This window comes from Mandrillus leucophaeus, unplaced genomic scaffold, assembly GCF_000951045.1.
Source record: "Mandrillus leucophaeus isolate KB7577 unplaced genomic scaffold, Mleu.le_1.0 Scaffold656, whole genome shotgun sequence".
Lineage (NCBI taxonomy): Eukaryota > Metazoa > Chordata > Mammalia > Primates > Cercopithecidae > Mandrillus > Mandrillus leucophaeus.
In genome coordinates, this window is record NW_012107097.1 from 754,778 (window position 1) to 777,997 (window position 23,220).

Genomic DNA, 23,220 nt, shown 5'->3' on the forward strand with positions numbered 1-23,220 from the left:
TCACTTCACCAGGAAATGAGAGGGCATGGTACGGTGTGAGAGAGAGCACTAACACGTGTGGAATAACTGCTGTGTACCAGGCACTGTGCTCGGTGCTTGTTACTGTTAACTCATTTAACCCTCACAACACATCTACAAAGTTGGCATTAAAATCCCCAAGTCACCCAGTGAGCCATGGGACCTGAATCCGAACCCAGTTTATCTGGAGCCATAATCTGGGCTCCTCCCATTTTTCCATCCTGCTTTCCACAAGCATGGCGGTTCACTCTTTGGATAGAACCAGTCCCGTTCCGTATGCTGTGATCTGTCCCTGCTGTGCAGTTCCTCCGAGGCTCCAGCTCCGCAGCTGAAGAAGCTGCCCTCTGGCCTCTGTGGGCAGAGCTCTGCTTATGACTTCGTCTTCCAGGAGTCCACATTTCTCCCCTTGATGCACCCGTCTGCCACCTCCACCTAGAAATTTGAGCTTTACTGTGCTCAGTGATCAGGAAATTGGTCAAGCCTCTTCATGTTCCTTCTCATCTAGAATTCTGTGTGATTGTTTTAGCGTTAAACTGCCCTGCTCCCACTGTATCATTTCACTATCTCCTTTTAATGTTTTCCTTTCAGTTTTGCACTGACAGTCTGGTGTCAGGTGCTGCCAGGGTGCAAGTGAAGTGGCAACGTTCTAAACCTTTTGAAGTGTTCTTAGCAAAAGCCTTTCTTTCTGGGTTTTGTTTTTGTCAAATGAGTCTATGAAGACTCAGTGCCTCCATCTTGGGCTGAGCGTGCCACAGATCTCATTCCAGCTCCAGCGCTGCCAGGACGTGAAGTTTATAATTGAATTTTACCTGTGTTGCTCTCTTTTAAAGTAATGACTTTGAGATGCATGCTTTGTATCATATTGAAAAGTATGTTTGATTTTCCTTAAAGTTGTAATGTTATGGGTGAAACTGTACATATTTTAAATGATGTAGCTCTGGCAGGTTTTATTTGGTTGACATGATTTTATATTAAAAGAGAACGCTGCTTTCATATAGCTTAGCCCCTGAAGGCGGGGCTACTCCCTGTTTGTACAACGCTGCTTATAGTTTGTGACTGGGGTGGGCGAATGTCTTCCTCTGAAATTCTTTGGAGCCTCCACCCCTGTCCTCCCCTGAAACTCCCCTGTGCACACCCCTTCTGTTCTGGCTGCAGAGATCAAGGCCCCGAAGGAGCAGGATCTTGGGCAAGTGTTTTAGGGGAGGCTGAGAACATGCCTGAGCCTGGGGGGCGATGTGGAGGCAGGCCCAGCTCCTCCGGGCAACTTTGCATTTGTTTGGAAGGAAGGGAGGTGGGTAGGAGAGGAGCTTGGAAGGATGAGGAGGAGCGGTCCTGCCTCACACATTGTCTATTTTTACCGTTAACCTAGGGCCACATTGTTATGAACTCCAGTATAGAAATTTAGCCTTGTGAAAAAGTGTTGTTTTACTGCCCTAAGAAGATACACATCTCTAGGCATCTCTGACCAGAAAGCCAACAAAGTCTTTTGCATCAGGTGTGGTCCTTTTGTATTTTATTTCCCGTATTTAAATAAGCCTTCCTTACACCCTAGCCCCAGTGCTGAGAGCTTTGAGGGTAGCTGAAACCCCTTATCTAATAAAGGCTAACTCTGTGAGAACCACAGAACCTTCTTCGGTTTCTCAATTTTCTGTCTCCTTTCAGGCACCACTTCCCTTCTGCTGGCGGGTCACCCGTTGGCTTTCTTGCCGTTTCTTCTCATCTGTGTCTCCTGCAGAGGCGGCTTGGAGTCCCGAGTCTTCTAGTCAGTTGAACAAGCATTCATTTGTGTTTTCACCCAGATTGCAGACACACACACAAACACACACACACACACACTTGGAGCTAGTGAGTCATGCTGGCAGCTGACACTGTGACTCTGGAACAGCCCCGGTGTTCTGTGGGGCCAGCTCCCCCAGCCTGGGGGCGGGAAGCTACATCTGCAGTACCTCCGCTCTGTATCTTGTGGGCTGGGACTCCTGGAGTCGGGCCACTGCAGCGTCAGTGATGTTCTTAAGCTACGGTTGAGCGAAGGAACACACACCTACACACCTTGTTTGTCCCCACTGGCCACACCTGGGACCCAGCCTTCAGCCTCTCTCTGCGGGAGTTGCAACAGAAATAGCCCTCTGTTGGCGTGGACGTCAGCTCTGATTTATTTAGGAATTGCTCCATCCAGACTTTGTTCTGGAAGCAGCTAGCTTGCTCGTACTTCTGTAGCACCACAGACGGTTCCCAGCACCATGGCTGTCACTTGCCCGCAGACACCCAGTGATCCTTCTCTCCCAATTGTGGGTCCTCCTCCTCGTCCTGCCACCTCTGTCTTCCACAAGCTGGGCCAGGGCTTCTCTTGTAACCATGTCACTTAGGGCCTCGCACCAGTTGGAAAGACTGGGTGTTAAGTGAAAGTGGTAGTTGGTGTCTTAGCTACGTTGGTTTTACGACCAAAGTCTGACAGAAGTGCTCTTCCCAAATCCCACCTGCCTTCCCTAAGCCTATCTGCATCTTCCTCTTTGGACCTCATGGTGTTGCAGTCACTGTGATGGTGACATTCACTGGAGCATCCGTGGTTTCTTGTGCAGGATCCAAACCTGGGGTGGTGGTTGGTGTTTCAAGGCCTAGGAAAAGCGTATGTGGGCAAAGAACAGAGAGATGCTTTGGGAGTGTCCAGATGTTCCTAGAGCTCAAGAGAGACCAAGCGTCACCCTCAGCACCCAGCAGTGGTCTCCTTGCACGCAAGTCGTCTTTTTCTGGATATGGTCGTGCTTACCTGCCTGCACCTCAGCATCTTCTCTGGAGCCCCTCTGTTGGTGCCTTTGCTCCCTGAGAGTGAAGTGGGAGAGTAAAGTTAGTGGCAACTCACTTCCCTTGCTTTCCTTTCCAACTGGAGGAAAGCCCTAGCCCCCAGGATGACGGGTTTCACACTCACATGGGAACAAGCAGTTGACCAAGGCCTGTAGGAAGGAAAAGAAAAGGAACATTACTTGGCCAGCCCAGCAGAGATCCCAGGAGAATGGCCCTCTCTTTCCCAATGGGTCTGTACTTGGGCCTCAGCAACCCAGAAGGGGATGGCCCCCGGTGCCTGGGTTGGGGGTTTGAGCCCTGAATGGCAACATCTAGCACTGGGGAGAGGGTCAGAATTAAGGAAGAGCCTAGATTCTTCTCCCCCGGGAGTGCTGCATCTCTTTTGGATAGCTCAGGGTCTGGCCACCCTGTGGGGTCAAGCAGCCCTTCCCTTCCCATTCCCACTCACAGGGGAAAGTCTCTGGGTGCCGGGCAGCATACTGGAACACCAGTAGAGAGGCCACCGTTGCCACCACCATTCCTGTGCCTGCTGCACCCAACACCGCTGGGTAGGCACTGAAGGGGGGGTCCACTAGGAGGGGAGAGCACAGGTTACATGGTTTCGAGCCACTGCAGAACTTGAGCCACAGTGGCTTGTAGGGAACCACCAGGGTTCTGGAGAAGCGGTGCCCTGCTCATCCAGTTCCCCCTGCAGCTGACATGCGGGACCCAGAGAACCCGGAGATCAGGTCTCTCCCAAGGGACACGGCGCTCTGTCTGCCTAGTGCTGTGGGGTTTGCCTCTCCTGCCAAGTCCCGTTTCTGGTGCAGAAGGCAAATGTCTGGTTATCTTGGCGGCTTGGGGCTGAAGGGAAGTATGCCATAAAATAAGGAATTCCCAGGATGGAGAGGGGGCAGCAGGAAGCCGAGAGCCTGCCTGTAGCCCTGGAGGGGAGACTGAGGCACAGAGTGGGCTCCTGTTCTTAGTCACCGGCACCTTTTCCTTCCTCTCTATTCTGATCACATGAATTAGGGTTCCTAACCCTCAGCCTGGAGCCTCCTGAGCCCCCCAGGGAGGGACGGGAAAGAGCCGTGGTGATTATCTGAGGGGAGAGTGGAGAAGAGGACGGGCTGGGGACGGGAGAATTCAGTAGGAAGGGAGCAAATGAACAGAGGAGGGGATGCTCTGTGAAGAGGAAGATGAACCAGGGGCCAGTGCTTTGGAGAAAAGGTGGGTCCCTCCCTGGCATTAGCTGGCACCTGGTATCTTCACCTCAGAGGGATGTCCTGCAGTGTGGTGATTCAGAGCCAGGATGCGGAAGGCATAAAGGACCCCGGGGTCCAAGCCTCCCAGCCGCCGGCCTCGGCTCTCTGGCTCGATGTCACTAGCTGCCGTCTCCCACGCCCCAGCTCCTGGGCCCAGGGCACTGGCCTTCCGCTGCACCAGGAAGCCCGTCAGGTTCCCGGGGCCTGCGATGGCCCATTGAAGCTGCACCTCTCTCCGGTGCCTCCCGTAGGTCAGGCGGCTGATGGTGACGTTGGGAGGAGCTGGATATCCTGGGTGAGGGTGGGGACACAGAGAGGCACATGTATACCTACAACCACGTGAGCTTGTGCCCCCAGATTTGCTCCTGTCGAGAGGCAGCCTGGCAGTGTGGAAAAGGCACTGGATTGGGGTCTGTGGACCTGAGAAGCCCTGTCTTGTCCCATCAGTTTTTTCATGTATAAAGTGAAAGGGAGGCGATGCTGCCTGCATGGCGTTCTGTCTGCCATGAGTGTACCAGAGTCACGCACATGTTACCCAGCTAGCTCTTGAGTCCTGCCTATGCCCAAGGAAGCTCAAGCGCTCACATTTTGGAGCGGGGAATCCTTGTGCCTTTCCACTTAAAGCACTCTGTGGCTGTTGATCTCCCAGCCCCCACCTCACCACACACACACACTCGACCCCTCACTCACTCAGGACCTCCAGCAGCACGCTCCGACTGCTGTTACCCACGGCATTGCGGGCCACGCATTGGTAGGTGCCCCTGTGGTGTGCCGGGTCAGCATCGTAGATGCCCAGGCGCAGCTGGGCACCCTCAGGGTGCAGCATGAATCCTGAAGTGCCATGGTCCACCTGCTGTTGTTGAGGCCCCAGCCAGAGGAGCTGGGCAGGTGGTGTGCCCCCGCGGAGCGAGCACTCCAGCCAGGCCTCTCCCCCCTCCAACACTGACACGCGGGGCTCAGCCACGTCCAGCTGTGGGGCTTCTGCGGGGACAGAGAGGAAGAGGCTGGCTAGTGGGAGGGCCTGGGGACAAGGTGCTGGCCAGCATTGGAAGGGATGGAGAGGAGATGGAGCGGGAGTGCTGCAGAGTTGATAATGAGGCTTGTCTGGGGCCAGTCTGCTTTCTCTTCACGTTCCCATTCTACGCCAAGTTCCTGTCGCAGTGTGCTCCAGGGCTGGCTGATAGAGGATAAAATCAGCAGTGTTCCTCCCTGCTGCTTCCCTGCCCCACCCTAGCCTCAGCTCCTGCAGGCAAGGGCCCTGCCTTACTCGTCTCTGCATGAACAGCCCCCTCCAGCACCTGTCCTCCCTCCCTCTAGTGGCCCCCACCTCCTGGCTGGCTCCAGGCGTAGCGCTGGGCCCATAGCAGGCGCTCAGATTTTATGGACTGACTTATTAAAGACCCAGACTCTCAGGTGTCAATGAATCTCCTACGATGGAATTTCCGGTCCTGAGACTGAGTAATAGGGAAGGAAATATTTGGGGTTGAGGCCTCCCTAGAGCCCTGAGAACATGCTAGTTACCAAGCCTTTGGAGACCAAGAAGTAAACCATTCTGTGAGAACTGTTGTGTGTGACAGCTTCTCTGTTTGCTTTTCTTACATTTTTTTTTTTACTTTGATATGTAATTCTTTTTTCCTGGTTGCAGTAAATAGACTGGCAGAGCCAGATGAAGACAAGGAGGAACCAGACCAAAACCAGAGTAAGAGAGGTAAAGAACTGACTTTGGAAACATTAATGCAAATCAACAGTATAATCAGGCATCTCTCTTATGCAAATCCATGTAAATGAAGACTATGCAATTGACTTTTCCACGTCACCTAGATCAGTGCTATCCAATATTGTAGTGACCAGCCACGTCAATATGGGAACTTGAAATGTGGCCAGGCCAGATTGAGATGTGCAGTAATTGTATATATACCAGATTTTAAAGATAAGATGTCAAATATCTAGTTAATAATTTTTATGATTACATGTTGAAATGATAACATATTGGATATATTGAGTTAACTAAAGTGTTTCACTTGTTTCTTCTCCTTTTTAAATGTGGCTGCTAGAATATTTTAGATCACATATATAGCTCACATTATATTTTTATTATACAACTCTGACCTAGCCTAACCCCCTCATTTTATGGATCAAAGAAAACTTGAGTCCCTGGGAGCTCAGCTCCTACCTACCTCCTAGCTTCTCCGTCCTCACTGACTCGCTTTCCATGCCAGCACAGCCACCCCCCAAGATCTCTTTCTCCTGGTTCCAAAGGGTTGCTCCTCCTGTCCCAGTCCCAGAACAAACTCGCTAGCCCCTACTCACCCAGCTGGAGGTGGCAGTGGGGGTCAGGGGTCCTGAGCAGGTGAGTGCCCTGGCAGGTAAACTCTCTGCCAGCCAGATCTTCCTGGGCCTGCAGGAGGTGAACGGCCGTCGAGGAGCTGCTACTGCCCAGGGGCTGCTGCTGTTCGTCAAGCCAGCTCAGCGTGGCGGGGGGCTCGCCACCAGGCCACTCACAGCTCAGCATGATGAACTGGTGCCCCATTGTGGCTGTGCTCCAGCAGGTGGGCCTCCCGAGAGGCTCCCCTGGAAAGAATGATGGCTCAGCATGGCCCTGTGGAAGGAGGAAGGGCTTGGCACATCCGCCCTATCCCCCTTCCTTCATTTGTTCCTTCACTCCCTCCTTCCTTCATCACTTTGTCACTCACTCATTCACACACTCATCATTTATTGATGGCTGATCATGTGCCAGGGAAATGGTGGGAACACACATTAAACAATTATTATGATTTAATGTGTGCTAGAATATAGACAGAAAGACAAACTCTCTGGGGCTTCCAGAAAGAGGACAGGATGACCTCTGAGCTCTGTCTTGGCTGATGGCTGGGAGTTTCTCTCTGCACACTTGGCGGAGAGAATGCTGAAGGCAAATTTCAAGCCCAACATGCGTCAGAGCGGTAGAAGGGCAGTGTAGGGGCAATGAGAGGCTGCTGACCCTGCAGGCAGGGACAGTGGGGAGGTGTCAGGGCTCCAAGGCCGAAGTGAGGGGGACAGAGCACAGTGTGGATGGGAAAGATGGGAGATGGGGACTGAGAGCTGAGTGCCGCCCACCTGCTTGTTACGTGGCATGTTTTGGAGCCTGCAGTCTGGAGCGCCACCCAGATCCCAGGCCCTCCGGCTCTCCCCGACCTCTACCCACACTCTGCCTGGAATGTCAGAGCCCTGGGGTTTCCTGTGTCCACTCACAGAGCGTGACTGTGCAGAGGGCAGGCGGTGCCAGGGCTGGGTGCCGGCCAGTGCAGGTGAAGATGCTGCCACTGGAGAGCTGGGCGGCTGCATGACTCCAGGTGACGTTGCTGGGGGCAGTAGGGCCAGGTCCCTGGGGTCCTTCCCACTGCAGCTGGGCAGGCGGAAGCCCCCCAGGCCAGGCGCAGAGCAGAGTCACAGCCCCGGGGCTGGGATGCACTGCACAGGAGGGCTGTGCCTCAGGGGGATCTGGATGGGGAAGTGAGTGAGGCTGGGGCAGGCTCCACTGCCAGTGCCCTGCAGGCCCCAGGCCAGGCAGGGGAGTCTGGAGGCCAGGGGTGTCAATGGGTAGAGGAGTAGGGAGAAGTGGGTCAGGGGAAAGATCGAGTCTCTCTGAGGGGCTGGTGAGGAACAGGCTGAGCTCTCAGGTGAGGGGCAGGAGGTTACCAAGTGTACAGGAGTTTAGAGTCCCCAAGGAATCCCAGAGGCCCCATGGAAGACCCCATCTCCCATTCTCATCTTTGCCCCTGGGCACCCAGGAGCCAGCACACCTTGCCTCACTGCCATCGCCCTTCTCTGTGCCTCAGTTCGGTCCGCAGGGCCACGGGAATAATCACTTAGTGGCGGGAGGCTAGTAGTGTCGGTAGCTTCCCCGCTTCCCTTCCCCTCCCCACAGTTTTCTTATCCTCTTTCCCTGCCCTCCAACCCCACTCGGTCAGAGACATCCCTCCAACAAGAGCAACTTCGGCACGCCTCTCCACAGGGCAGCTGGGTCTGCCTGAGAACAGGCCCACAAACGCTCCAGCGTGAGTTGTCCCCAGGCCAGGTCTGGGCGTCACCCGACCCCACACTCACAGTAGATGGTGAGCTGGACAGTAGTCTGGGTGCGGGAGTCCAGGTAGCTGTTGTGGGCCAGGCAGGTGTACAGACCCGTGTGGACACGGCCTGCTCTGGCGATGATGTAGGTAGGCCCCGTGTGGACTTGTGTGTGGTCACGGAGCCACACGTAGTGACTAGGAGGGTTGGAGGCGGCCAGGCAACTCAGGGTCACCTCTTCCCTCTCACTGGCCCAGAAGCCCTCCTCAGCGAGTCCCAGTGGCTCCACGGTAATCACAGGCTTGTCAGGACCATCTGGAGAGCAAGGAAGGCCGGTTACACCTCCCCAACGTCATTCCTTCATTCACGCACATGCTCATCTCTGAATGTATGCATCAATCCTAGGGGCATGTAGTATGCTCCGGCCTGTGTCCACCCTGAGGCTAGGCCCTCCTGGAGCTCAGAGTCCAGGGACCATGGGCAAGTCCAGGCTGCTCAGGGCTTATGTGTGGAGGTGAGCACCCTGGGCTGTGGGCGCTTCCTCGAGGGACTCCTGGGTTGGGCCAAGGTGGGGCAGAAGAGAGGAAGGAGACCAGTGCTCCCCATGCGCCTGAGACTGAGGGGCTCTTGAAAGCAGACAGGCAGCCACTGTAGACTGCAGGAGTAAGATACCACAGTGGGATGATGCCCTGAGCCCGATCCCAGCAGCCGCCTCCTTTCACTTCCTGGGACTCCACCTTCCCCTCTCTCCTGCGTTCCAAGCTCGGGGTCACCATCTTCGAAGCTCTCCCTGACTCCCAAGGAGTTGTGAATTCTCTGCCTGCTTCCAGTCTGCTCCTGCCTCTTTCTCAAGAACTCTCCTGCTCACCTGCCTCCTCAACAGCCCTCAGTTCACAATTTCCACAAACCGCCACCGTGAAGACCGATCAATAGGACGCTATTGGTCCTTGCTCCTTAAAACGTCTAAGACCAGCACTGTCCAATAGGCGGATGCCAGCCACAGAATTTTTTTTTAACATTTTCTAGTAGCCAAATCTTAAGTAAAAGTGACCAAACCCAATCAAGCAAAAAACAAAAACCACCAACAGGTGTTTTACTATTTAACCAAATATATCCAGAATGTTATTTCAATATATAATCAATATAAAAGTTACGGATGAGGTATTTTACATTCTTTCTTTCGGAATAAATCTTCAAAATCAAGTGTGCCTTCCATGCATACAGCACAGCTCAGTTTGGATTGGCTCCATTTCAAGTGACCGAAGATACACATGCGTGGCTGCCGTGTGGGACAGCGAGCTCTAGGCCACCCTGGCCTTCATCTTTCCCCCAGGGCTTCTGATTTCTAACTTCAGGCTTGCTGCCGTCTCCTCCCACTGTGGCCCCACCCCCTGTCTCCTCGGGGTCCCGCTGGTTTCTGAGAGCCCTCCAGGCTCAACCTAAAGGCAGACTTTCCAGGCCGCCAGTGAAATCGCGAGTGAGATTGTAAGCATGAATGTATGCACGTTTTCCTGGAAAAGGGTGTCCGTGACCTTAAAAAGGCTAACAGCCTGGGACTAGAGCTGCACTGGACACCAGGGGCACAGCACCCCGTGACTCTTGCCTGCTGAAGACTTTTAGAGGGCGGACCACTCCCGCAGAGGGGGGATTTGGAGGGTTCTGAGGTGTGGAACCTGAGTGTGGATGGGGAGGTGAGTGTGAGCCCTGACAGCTCCCCCACCACAGTCTGACTCACAAATGACGTCCAGGAAGGCCCCGTCACTGCTCAGCCTGTTCACGGAGTTGCGAGCACTGCACATGTACCAGCCTAGGTGCGTCCGGTTGACCGGGTCCAGCCGGAATAGTGGCTCAGTGACCCCCACCAGGGCCTCTCCAAGGCCTTGGGATGCCTGATGCTGCCAGGCAAAGGTCACAGGCTCTGTGCCCTCCCGCACTGCACACGTGGCCACCACGGAGGCTCCCTCCACAGGGGACGGGTTACTCAGTCGCACTTGAGGCTTAGACACCGGCACTGGCCAGAGGAGGGAGAGGCCCGCCGTGTTATTACAGACCCAGGACACGCCCAGCTGTGTCCGGCACCCCCACCCCTGCTGGCTGGGGACTCACCGGCCCACCCCCCCTGACCATCCCGTCCTCATCACCCCGGCTTTCCTCAGTCCCTGGAGTGGGGCGCCCTTTAGAACCTGGACCCCCCCACACACAGGGAATGGGCAGCACACATGCAGACATCCAAAGCAGCCCACGGACCAGCTGCAGCCGGGGCCAGGCCTCACCCAGCACGGCCAGCGTGACGTGGGAGTAGGCAGTGTGGAGCTGGCCGCCAGCCACGTGCAGAACCTGGCATAGGAAGTGGCCGCGGGCACCCTCTCGAAGTTCCCCCAGCACCAGGCTGCCGTTCCTCAGACTCACGACTCCCAGAGCCGAGGCGATGGCCTCCACCTTGGACATGGCTCCATCGGTGACGGCCACAGGCCGGGGAACCAGGGAGCCCAGCGGGGTGAAGCTCCAGAGGACCAGCAGTGGGGCAGGCCCAGAGCCACAGGCCAGCTCCACGGAGCCACCTCGCACTCCCTGGACAGACACCACCTCCTCTGCAGGGGCCTCGGGAGTCGGGTGGGGCTGGCCTGGGGAGAGAAGGGGCATAGCAGGACTTCTGGGCTGCTCTGGGCTCTCCTGCACGCCCTGCCTTGCCTGGAGCCTCTCTTTTTGGTTCTGCAGTCCCAAGTGGCCCAGGCAGGGTTCAGGAAGACCACATAAAAGCTTTTCTGGAGTTGGTGGGCAAGAGACAGTTTCTGCGGGAGCCTCCGGTGTCCTGCTTGGAGGCACTGAAGGAGGGGTTGCCTGAAGTCAGAGAATGGACTGGAGCAGAGATCCCCACTCCTCATGGGCCACTAGACCATTCAAAAGGCAGACTCGTGGGCGTCACCCCAGACTATGGGGTCGGACACCCGCCGCGGTGGGGAGGGGTCAGGGCCCAGGAATCCACATTTGTAACAAGCACCCCAAGATGAGGCTGATGATCAGTCCTGTGACGACGGTGACCCTGGAGATAAGGAGATCCGCATGGCCGCTGGCAGCTTGGGTCTGGAGTTCCCTGTGTAAGGATTCCAGGAGGATCCCTGGGCTCATCCCACCCTGTTCCAGTCGCATTGCAGCAAGGGGGAGAGGACACTGCCCGCATCAGCCCATCCAGCATTCATTCCGCTAAGCATAGAGTGCTGGGTCACAAGGACAAATGAACCCCCCATCCCTGCTCTCATGGAGCTCCCAGTCCGTCAGGGACCAGCCATTAAGTAGTTCCTGTGGAGTAAGTCACTCAACAGGTATTCTTGGCTCAGGGCCCAGCCCTCAACCGCAGCCTAAGCCCAAGTACCATGTTCCCCGCTATCCCCTCACATGCGGTCAGGGTGGGCCTCATGCCATAAAGTGCTGAGGGCCTCAGCAAATTTGCATGAAAATAAGTGCCTGGGGCCGGGCTCAGTGGCTCACACCTGTAATCCCAGCACTCTGGGAGGCTGAGGTGGGCGGATCACCTGAAGTCAGGAGTTTGAGACCAGCCTGGCCAACATAGCAAAACCCCGGCTCTACTAAAAATACAAAAATTAGCTGGGCACGGTGGCACACACCTGTAATCCCAGCTACTTGGGAGCCTGAGGCTGGAGAAGGGCTTGAACCCAGGAGGCAGAGGTTGCAGTGAGCCGAGATCACACCACTGCACTCCAGCCTAGGTGACAGAGCACGATTCCGTCTCAAAAAAAAAAAAAAAAAAAAAGAATAAAAATACGTAACCCGGAAACCAATTTCTTCCAACCCCATGGACATTGCTTTGGCCTGAGATGCCAGCATCTCTCACCTGGATTACGGCCATGATCTCCTGATTGCCCTAATCCCCCTCAAAAACCGGCAACTTTCTGAAACCTAGATCTGACCATGCCACTCCTAAGCTTACCACCTCACAGTGGCTCTCAGGATGACTCCAGCTTCTCAAGGTAAAGCAGAGTGCTATCACCTACATGGCACATAGTAGTCACTCAGTGAACGCTAGTTAAATGTCTAGCGGATGAATGACTGAATGGACTTCATGCAATGGCTACACAAGTGCAAAAGGAGGATCCCTCAGGAACAGGCAGGAATAGTGGGATGGGAGTGGGAAATGAACCCCCGGGGGGATCTGAGTGTCACTCACCTGAGGCCCTCAGGTGCAGGAGGCAGAGGTGTATCAGCAGCAGGAGGCTGACCGGGTCGTGCTGGGCCCTCTGACCCACCATGGCCCCATCTCCCTGGTGGCCACCCACCTGAGGCTCTTGCCTGACTTGTAGGCCCCTTCTACCCAGAGCAGAGCCCAGCCCTGGGAGGATGGTGGTCTGGCTCAGGTTGCCAACTTCAGCCCTGCCCATGCCTCCACCCCTGCTCTCCTGTTACCCTCAGTGCCTCGATGACTTGTGAATTATTTACGAGATGATTCACTCCATCCATAATGCAGAGTTGGGGAGGGCAGGACGTGGCTGGGGCAGACCCAGGGGAGAGGACCACCAGCTCCCTGCATTTTCACTGGAAGGATATTGTAAAATTAGAGTCACTGAACAGAGTTGAGAAAGACCCCAAACTCTTCTGGTCCAGTCACCTGCCCAACACAGGACTCCCGAACACAGGGATTGGGAGAATAACACCTTGTTTGCTGTAAAGAGTATATTATGAATATCAAACGACAAGACTTAAATTAGCACACGGGGGGCTTTTGGGGTGCTGAAATGTGCTGTTCGTTGAGTTGAGTGACAGTTACAGTTCCTCAAGTTGTACATGTATTTTTTATGTACTTTACAAATCTTTGGTATAATTCATGCACCCAAATGTGTTTGATATCATTCATGCCTGTCCACGTATGCGCTCATGCACACACACGGGTGAACAGCATGCAGTAGGTGCACCATTCATGCTCCTGGCTAGATTTGAAATATCAAGTCTGGACCCCGGAGCTGGACTGGAGCCCAGCATTCCTGCTGTCCAGGACTCTCTGAATTCTCCCTCTCTCTAGCTCTCCGAGCATATCCTGTTGTCTAGCTGTCTCTGAATGACAGCCCGAGAAGGGGTCAGATTTTTCCATCCTCTGGTGGCAGGGTTAGACGGAGGATGAGATTCCGGAACCCCAGTGAGAAGGGGGATCTGATGTCTGGTTTCAAGTTCTCCAAGGCTCAGCCAAGACAGGAGCTGTCAGACTTGAATTCCAGGTGACTCCTCCAGGGCCCAGAGATGTCACTGTGGCACTCTGGCTTCTCACTTGCCTGGGACAGTGGCTGCATGGACGGAGGCTATATGGACAGACCCCTATCCCACCCTCACTCGGACCTTCCATGCCTTCCTCAGGGTCTCGAGTCCCCGTTCCCTCCTAACGCAGCTATGGGGCAGAATGGCAGGTGGTCCCTGAGAGTCAGGTTTGACTGCCCCTGGTGACCAGTCCATATGGGCCACTCATTTTAATTCCCCCACTCCCCAAACTGGGAATCTCCTCAGAAGTCCCTTAGAGGTTCCTATGGAAATACAGTGTGGGGATCCGGCAGCACTGTCCCGCTCAGGGTGGCTGGCCCCTGTCTCTGGAGAGAACAGGAGAGTTCCAGCCATGTGAATCAGGGAAGCTTTCAAGGATCCTCTGGCGGCGGCAAGAGCTTGTGCTGATGCAGAGTTAGTCTACACCGCCTGCGTTATCAGCCCCCCAGCCTTTTCTCAGCTGGGGCATCAGGAACACGGAACTCAGGTGGGGCTCCTCAACCTGCCCTTTCCCCTTAGGAAGGGGACCCTCGAAGGGAGAGTCAGGGAGGGAGGGTATATTAGTCAGGGGTCTCCAGAGAAAAAGAACCAAGAGCCTGTATTATATACAGAAAGGGATTTATCATAGGGAATCGGGTCATGTGATTATGGAGGCTGACAAATCCCAAGATCTGCTATCCACAGGCCTGAGATCCAGGGAGAGCTGAGGTTTCGGTTTGAGTCTGAAGGCAGGAAAAGACCGCGGTTCCGGTTCAGGCAGTCAGGCAGGCAGAGTTCCGTCTTACTCAGCCTCCTTGTTCTATTCGGGCCCTCACCTGATTGGACGAGGCCCACCCACACTGGCAAGGGCAATGTTCTTTACTGATTCTATCAATTCAAATGTTCATCTCACCCCAGAACACCCTCCCGAAACACCCAGAGTGGTGTTTGAAATGTCTGGGTACCCCGTGACCTAGCCAAGTTGACACACAAAATAGACCATCACAGAGGTGAAGCCTACCCCCCATCCTGTGCCCTGGCTCTGCCAGACCAGGAACCCCACGGCAGAGCCACAGCCCGTGTCTGGAAGAGAAGAGATGTGTCTGGAAGAGAAGAGACGTGTCTGGAAGAGAAGAGATGTGTCTGGAATGGGAAAACAGGTCCAGGGCTCTTGTCCCTGCTGCCTCGGGAGCTGAGGAGCTGGGAGAGATAAGGTGAGCTGGTTCCTTGTTTTGAGAGACAAGAAAGCTCAGTAGTGAGAACACACCTGATCTCTTTATTACTGTGTGACCTCGGCATCTTACAGAACTTCTCTGAGCTTCAATTTCTTCCTTTATTTAATGGTTTTCCTGAGAGGAACGCAGAGGATTATGCATGTATAGCTCCTGCCTGTTAAACTTACTTATACCCCTTAACCAAAGAACGTAAACAATGAATTGAATAAATGTTTCTTGAGTGTCTAAGTTTAAGGCACAGGGATGGGGTCAGATTTTTCCATCCTCTGGTGGCAGGGTTGGAGGCCTGACAAGAGATCCTCTCTTTCCCTCCTTCCTCACTTCCAAAGGAGCTTTAGCCAAGCTGGTGTCACCTGGTGCTGTGGTCTGCACTGTGCAAGCCCAGCAGCTGGGCCCTGGGGCAGGTAAAGCTGTGGATTCCCGGGTTCTGGTGCCTGCTTCTCATCGTCCCCTGCTGCTCAGGGCCTGTGCTCTCCACCCTCGCTGCGCGGCCTCCATCCCCAGCCTGCCTGGCTCCCCAGGGCCCACAACAGCCTAGAGGGAAGGACAGGCAACTGTGTGGACGAAGGAACAACCTGGCGTCCCCGGAGTGGCCTCGCAGCTGAACTCAGAAATGAGGGGGTTGTAAGGAGGGACTCGGGACCTAGACTCCAGTAGTGTGAGGTGAAATTTTGCAGGACCAAGCTGAGGTTCCAAAAGGGATGGTGGGACCTTCCTTTGCACACAGGAAGCCCCTCTGCCACCTCCTAGAGAGAAGGCCCTGCAGCTCCTCCTGGGGGACGTCAGGTGGGCGCTGCAGGACCTTGGGTAAGCAACCCGCTCTGTCTGATCTTGTGGCCATCAGCTGTGAAATGAAGATAATAATAATAACTCCCAGTTCAAGTTATTGGACAAATGACATACAACCACCAGTATTAAGCCCCTCACAAGCACCCAGCATGGCACATAGATACATTGAATCAATGTTAGCTCTTGCCCTCCTCCTTAAGATGAATGAAAATCTGCTTCCCTGACACTTCTATCCTTGGGAAATTCTTTCATGGAAGTTTTGTAAAATTACTCAAATTCCACTTTCGGATGACAGTCATTCACTATTTGAAACTGCGTGTGCAGCTTCCCTTCTCCACCTAAATAAATAATACTAGTTACCATTTGTGGTACACTTATATACACCAGGCATGTGTCAGGGGTTCCCCACAACCCCATGAGAAAGCATTGCTATTCATATTTTATGAATGGGCTCAAATTCTCCATTTTCTTCCCGTGACTTGATTTTCTGTGCCCCAGGTTGCTCCCCATCTTTGGACATTCTCTGGTTTGTCCCCGTCCACTCTGAGACTGTGGCTCACTCAGGGGCCTGTAGAACTGCTAAGTCCCCTCTTTTCTGACAAGAATGCTCGAAGTCTTGCTCAGTTATTTACTGAGCTTCACGAATCCCCCCCAGCTAACATTTATCCTGTATCAGGGCATGTTTGCTACACCACTCCCTTGGGGCCTCCCCTGGTTCCTGAGGACGACTGGGCACACCTGGCTCTTCTGAGAGGAAGCAGTGGCTCCCTGAGTCTCCCTGTGTCTTTGGACGAGGCAGTGGTGCGGCTGGAATAAGCACCAGGTGCCTGCAGCTGCCTCCTCTCCAGGACCCTCCGCTGTGCACGGGCAGCAGCTACACCAGACCGTGAGTACTTGGTAAACTCAGGGACAGATGACGTTTGTCTCGCACCACATCCCTGTGCCTCTGAGCCAACCTACAGGCCTCTCCTTTTGTGCTGTGGGTTTTAAGCCAGCTCTCTGGCCTTGCGACCATTTTGGACCCGGATTCTGAAATCACAGGGCTTTGGCGCAGCGGCACGCGAAAGGACAGGGACAGCTGGGCTGGGGAGGGAAGCAGACGCTTCTGGAGCAAATGGCTTCTCCGCGTGTGCTGTTGGGCCAGCCCAGCCCTCAGGTACCCCAGCAGGAGACCAGTTGAGGGCTGCAGAGGAAATGGGTTAGAGGCTCCACAGGCAATGTGTCCCCGGCTGTGCTCACGGCTGAGGAAAGGAAGGAGGACAACAGGGACAGAGGACAGGCAGGGGCCACTGCCTAGTCACTTTATAAACTGATCCTTAGAGACCAGAGAGGAAATGAAGGAGGCCCTGGATGGAAGGGTTGGGAACAGGAGGTGAACGGATCAGGAGAGGAAGGAAGGGGAGGCAGACGCAGGCCGAGGCTCAGGCAGTGACAGTGCTGGGAGAGCACCTGTTGGGGCCATGGGGAAGGAGGCCTAGTTTCTGGCACCAGCTTTGCCTGGGAACTAACCCTCCTTCCATCTGCTTTCCATTCCCGGGGCCCTTTCTCAACCAACCCTATCTGGGCACATGGAGCAAACACTCATGGCTTCTGTTTCCTGACTGGTTAGAAATGTGATTGCAATGCCCATCCTGACACTGCTCAGGGCTGTTGTGAGAGCCACATGGTGGATTAGTAAGAGCGTATAAGCCGCTGTTCAGAGATGTGAAGAAAGAGGAGAGCTGGAATCACATCAGGGTTCAGATCTTGGCTCTGTTGCCCACTAGCTGAGTGATGATGAACAAGTTGCTCACCCACTTCAAGTCTTAGTTTTTCCTCCATGAAATGGGACTAATTGTTTATTAGACAATATTAGAAGCCAGGCATGGTGGCTGTCACCTGTAATCCCAGCACTTTGGGAGGCTGAGGCAGGCAGATCACTTGAAGTCAGAAGTTCGAGACCAGGCTAGCCAATATGGTGAAACTCTCTCTCTACTAAAAATACAAAAATTAGCTGGGTGTGGTGGCGTGTTCCTGTAGTCCCAGCTACTCAGGAGGCTGAGCCATGAAAACCACTTGTACCCGGATGGTGGGGGTTGCAGTGAGCCGAGATCGTGCCACTGTACTCCAGCCTGGGCAACAGAGAAAGACTCAGTCTCAAAAAAAAAAAAAAAAAAAAAAAGTTAGAAAATTTTGTTTTATGTGAGAATAGTTTTTTTGATTGTGTAAGACAATGTTTCTATTTTTTAATGAATAGTAAAACATTCAGCAATAAGATGTCCCAATGTCTTTGGATTATCTTAAACTACCTCACAAAAATAGACCAGATGCTGCTTTCACCAGGCCTCTAGCCCTGCATTGCCACGGGGATTCTTGGAGGGAAGAAGCTGTACCTGCTCGACATAGACGTTAACATCTTCCTAATTTCGTAAAAGTTGTGTGAGGTGTGCTGGGTGGTGGAAGGGGTGAGAAGGAGAAAGGAGAGTGCCTTTGGGGGCAGTTGGAACAGAGAGGAAGAGATTTTCCTGAGTTTGGGGATAGGTCAGAGGTCACTAGGTACCTGGGAGAAGAACAGTCTGGAGACAGCAGGCCAGGACCCCAGAGCGTACAGGACTGGAGAGCTATTGCTGACTGCACAGGCCCACAGAAGGCTTGGACAACGAGCACGCCAACAACCACCACGATGGACCAGCAGTTAGAGGCCTTCCCTTGGTTTCGTTCCTCCTAAATTTCTTAGTCAATTTGTGACGCTATACTAGAATACCTGAGACTGGGTAATTTATAAAGAACAGAAATTTATTTTCTCACAGTTCTGGAGGCTGGGAAGTCCAAGACCAGGGCTCCAGCAGGTTCGGTGTCTGCTGAGGGCTGCTGTCTTCCAAGATGGTGCCTCCAGAGGAGACGAAGGCCATGTCCCCACACAGTGGAAGGCAGCAGAGCAAAAAGGGATAAACTCCCTCTGTCAAGCCCTTTTATAAGGGCAGCTACTCTCATTCACAGGGGAGGAGCCCTCATGGCCTAACCACCTCTTGGAGACCCCATCTCTTAATACTACCACATTGGCAACACTTGAATTTTGGGGACACATTAAAAACATAGCAAAAAGCCCCTGGGTTCTGGTGGGACACTGGAGAAAAGGCAGGAGCCCCAGGAATGAACTCAACTCTACTTGATTTTAGTGAAATAGAGAAATGGATATTTTTGTGCACCTAAGTTTGTACAGTAAGAGTCACACCTTCTGCACCACTACTATTATTGTTGTTAGCATTGTTGTTGTTGTTGCTGTTTCCTGGGCTGTGACACTAGTTCTCAGTGCATTTGAGTGCCATCTGATATGAGCAGAGTGCTCAGGACAGCTGCAGCTCCTTCCCCCAGGAAAGACTCCTAGCACTTCAGTTCCCAGGCTCTTCCTGGGTTCTGCCCCATCTGGCAATGGTGCTGCTACCAGGCTGGGAATGACAATATAGGGAGAGTTCTCTGTAGTTGAAGGTCTGGTTGGAGGGCTCTGGTAGGAGTCTGTCTGGACCCAGTACAGGGGATGCCCACCACGCCGGCCGTAGCCTTCAAGGGTGGGCCAGACTTTTGAGGTCTGTGGGGGAAGCCAGGGCCCAGGGAAACTTCTAGTTGCTGTCTCCATCTTCAGGCTTGTCACCTCCCCTCTACCCCCTCCCAGTGCCCTCCACCCAACCTGGCTAGATGCTCCAAGTTCCCTGGCTGGGGAGCAGGAAGGAGTGGGGAGTTTCCATAATGTCTCTGGAGAGCTCCAGGGTGAGGCTTGGCAACTGGAAATTGTCAGCCGTCTCCTTGGCGACCATCAGCCAAATAATTCTGGGAATGGAGGAGGGAAGGGAGCTCTCAGCAGGGCGGCCAAGAGAGGCAGCCCTCACTTCCCAGAAAAGTTCAATTCCTCACTACCTGTGTCAACTGGGGTTCAGTCAGGAGACAGAAACCACACACCAGTTAGTTTGAAAAGAGAATTCAGCATAAGGAACTGGTAATGAGGTATGAAGTTGTTAATTAGGTAAGGAGAGAAGAGTAAGGCTTCCTGGGGGTTGCAACTGCAGGAGCAGCTACCACTCCAGGGCTGGAGAACCCTAAGGAAGAGTTTTAAAGGAGGGTTCCAGAGCCTGTGACCCAGACATCTGAGGAGGGGGCGCAACTCAGTGGGAGCTGGGGTCTCTGCGTGTGAAGGAAGGACTCCTGCACCCAGACCTCTGTGGAAGGGGCACCTGCCAGCTGGTGCTGGGGTCTCTCAGGTAGGGGTGCAGGGCTGGGGTGGGGGGGATGATGAAGCTGCAAGTGTTGGAACACTGCAAACTGGACCAGGTGCTGCTCCAGGAAGGGCCTGCTGTTCCTGGGGTGAAGATGTGTTGCTGGGGTGCCCTAAAAGGGAACACACAGATGCAAACAGGAAGGAGCCTGTCCACACTTCCTGTCCCGCCTGCAGCCTCCCTTTAGTGATGGGCAAAGCAGAAATGGAGTTGGCAGGGTCCAAGCCCAACATTGCAAAACTGACTATAGAAGATACAGGTCCCGAGCTGAGAAATAAGAACCTTGTTACCGCAGTGCTGGAAGTTCTGGTCTTTCAGCCTTGTCGTTAGTGGTAAGAGCAATGCTGAATGCATAATGGGTGCTCACCTAATATCGTTGTCTGGTCACTGCCTCTGCTGATTCCTGGAAAGGCACCTGGGCAGGTAAGGAACGGGCCCATCCCTCCCCTTCTTGGCTTTATTCTGGCCTGTTTTGAAGTTACTGACATTCCCAGACTCTGACAGCTGGAAAAATTTTTATAATGGTAACGATGAAAACAACAGCAGCAAAGAAATATTACAAGTGGCCTAAGGAAAACTATAAAATTACTGGCATCAAATCGTACATTAAAAGTACACGACAAGATAAATAGCCCCGTGGGGCAGAAATAGAACAAAGTTCAGAAATGTATCCCTGTGCATATGGATTATAGGGTACAATAAAGGTGGTATTTCAAACCAGTGGATTCAACTATGGTTTCTTTAATAAATTGTATAGGCACAGTTGGCTCTATGTCTGAATGAAAAAAAAAAAGGTTAAGATCTCTTCCTCATTAAATTATTAAAACGAAATTTCAGAGAGCTGAAAGTTTTAAATGTAACATTTAAAACAGTTTCATGAGTAAAAATATTAGGAGACTATATGATCTAGAGTTTGAAGAGATTTTTCTAAATAAAAGAGAAAATCCAGAAGCTACACAGGAAAAGAGAGACATAAGATGCTTACATTTTAGAAAGATAAAATATACCACTGGGATCATGAAGTCGGGAGTTCAAGACCAGCCTGGCCAACATAGTGAAACCCCATCTCTACTAAAAATACAAAAATTAGCCAGGCATGGTGCCACATGCCTATAGTCCCAGCTACTCGGGAGGCTGAGGCAGGAGAATTGCTTGAACCCAGGAGGTGGAGGTTGCAGTGAGCCGAGATTTTGCCACTACACTCCAGCTTGGCCAACAGAGTGAGACTTTATATTATAAAAAAAAAAAGATATTGCTGGGTGCAGTGGCTGTGGCTCACACCTGTAATCCCAGCACTTTGGGAGACCAAGGTGGGCAGATCGCTTGAGCTCATGAGTTCGAGACTAGCGTGGGGAACACAGCAAAACCTTGCCTCTACAAAAAATTCAAAAATTAGCCAGGTGTGGTGGCGCATGCCTGTAGTCCCAGCTACTCGGGAGGCTGAGGTAGGAGGATGGCTTGAACCCAGGAGATCAAGGCTGCAGTGAGCTGTGATCGCACCACTGCACTCCAGCCTGGGCAACAGAGTGAGACTTTGTCTCAAAACACACACACACACACACACACACACACACACACACCCCAGAAAGATAAAAGATACCATATGTAAAGTCAAAAGACAAACTATAGACTGGAGAAAATATTTCAATATGTACCACCAATAACGAGTTAATTTCTGGTACACAAAAATCCTGTCTGTCAATAAGAAAGAAAAATAACTAGTAGAAAAATAGGCAAAAGATAGAAATAGGTGATTCATGGAAGAGAAAAATCCAAATGGACAATACATTTATGGAAAGATGCTGAACCTCACTGAGAGTCAAGGAAATGCAAATTTTAGAGATGGGATACTGCTTTTCATTTATCAGAATAGCAAAACTTAATAAGAATGATCATACCGAGAGCTGGAGAAGATGAGGGAGAAACCACCTTTAATCACAGCTGGTGGATATGTGAATTACCCCAGACTTTTGAGAAAGGGACCTGGTAAAATATACGAAAACTAAAAATATACATCTCTTTGACTGAGCTATGTAATTTTTAGAACTTATACTATAGGGAAAAAAAAGCAAGCTTTAGTATTTGAGGATATGCATACAAAAATATAGCATTTTTTTTTGTAGTGGCGAAACCATTAGTATTGATTGAATGATATACATATATATATACCCATATAATGTAACGTTATACAACTTTTAAAACAATACATTACAGAAAGACAAATGTTCTAGGATTCCACTTAGATGAGATACCTAGAGCAGTCAAAACCACAGAGACAGAAAGTGGAAGGGTGGTTACCAGGGGCTAGAGAGGGAGGGAAAAGGGGGAGTTGTTTCATGGATATAGAATTGCAGTTTTGGAAGAGAAAAAGTGCCGGAGATGGGGTCCACAACAATGTGAATATACTTAACATGGCCGAACTGTACACCTGAAAATGGGTAAGATTGTACATTTTATGTTATGTGCATTTTACCATGATTTTTTTAAAAAGAATAAATTAGAGGGATTTGCACAATGTTTTGTTAGGTGAGAAAAGCAATCTGCAGAGAAATCTATGTGGTATTTGTAAAATAAATGACGATAAAGGTAAATAAACGCCTGCTGGGTAATCCAGACCTGCCTGGCCGCGCCCTGAGTCTTCCAACTCCAGAGCACTCTCCAGGCTGGTCCAGGCCTAGGGCTCCGGGCAGGGGCTGGTGTTGAACTAAGCTTACTGGCTTTGCCAGTCCTAGGTAGCAAAGCACCCTTTAAACAAACTGCTGCCCTGGTGTTCTCCATCTCGACTCTCTTCCCCCAAACACTAGGCCCCCACAGGTTCTGGCACAGCCAGCCAAGTCCCACAGCTGTTTCTAATATTCTGCACAAACTTTATTGAAATGAGAAGCCCCGTTTATCATCCTTCAGGCCCCTGCTCCTCCTGATTAGGTACAGATGACCTGACAGTCAGTGGGGCCTGAGCCAGCAATCAAAGAGGAGATTGTTCTGAGCCAGGAGGTGAGAGGGGCAGAGGCCTGGGAAGCCAAGCGGGGTCCAAGGAGACTTGGGCCAGCCAGGAGGAGATGGGGGAGATTCGCAAGCTGGGGGAAGGAAGGGAGGGCAGAGCTGAGTAAATTCTTCAAGGACCCCTGGTTTGCTCATCTTCTGTGGCCGTATATTCTCTCTGGCCTCTGAGCCTCCTTTAAAAGGCTTAAATTCTATACCAGAAACATCTCCCCATCTCCAGTCTCCAAACTCAGCCCCCATTTTGCTTTACTTTCATCTCTCAACAATACCAGGAAACCTCTCTGGATGTAATAAAAAGAAAGGGCACCTCTCTACCCTAGGCCTCTCCATAATGCTACTCTTCCTAGAGCCACAGAATCAAAACTCAAATACTGAAAACAACCTAGAAATCACCTAAGTGTCAATCCTACAGCTCCCTCTACAGCAGCCCTGACCAATGGCTCTTCCAGTCTATGCCTGAGCATTCTAAACTGTGCTGTCCAATATGGTAGCCTCTAGCCACATGTGGCTATTTAAAATCAAATTAAAATTTCATTTTTTTGGTCACACTAGCCACCTTTAAAGTGCTCAATGCATGTGTTAGATGAT

General features: G+C 52.2%; 1 protein-coding gene across 1 annotated transcript; it reads right to left on the bottom strand.

The window, feature by feature from the left end:
- Positions 1-262: 262 nt before the first annotated feature.
- On the bottom strand, positions 263-18,995 carry LOC105554717. Its single transcript, XM_012001294.1, has 14 exons — positions 18,804-18,995; positions 17,919-18,082; positions 16,340-16,620; positions 14,944-15,124; positions 14,377-14,458; positions 10,226-10,952; positions 9,847-10,122; positions 8,151-8,426; positions 7,296-7,544; positions 6,375-6,635; positions 4,755-5,045; positions 4,059-4,355; positions 3,269-3,391; positions 263-450 (listed from the first exon to the last, which is right to left on the bottom strand). The coding sequence occupies exons 1-14, from the start codon at positions 18,993-18,995 to the stop codon at positions 263-265; spliced, it is 3,588 nt and encodes a 1,195-aa protein (XP_011856684.1).
- Positions 18,996-23,220: the final 4,225 nt, after the last annotated feature.

Coding starts and splice junctions, on each gene's coding strand:
- LOC105554717 (XM_012001294.1), bottom strand. CDS start 18,995: ATGGAGACAGCAACTAGAAGTTTCCCTGGGCCCTGGCTTCCCCCACAG. Junction 10,123..10,225: donor GGACGGGATGGTCAGGGGGG/GTGGGCCGGTGA, acceptor TCCTCTGGCCAG/TGCCGGTGTCTAAGCCTCAA. Junction 3,392..4,058: donor CTCTGAGGTGAAGATACCAG/GTGCCAGCTAAT, acceptor CTCCCCTCCTAG/TGGACCCCCCCTTCAGTGCC.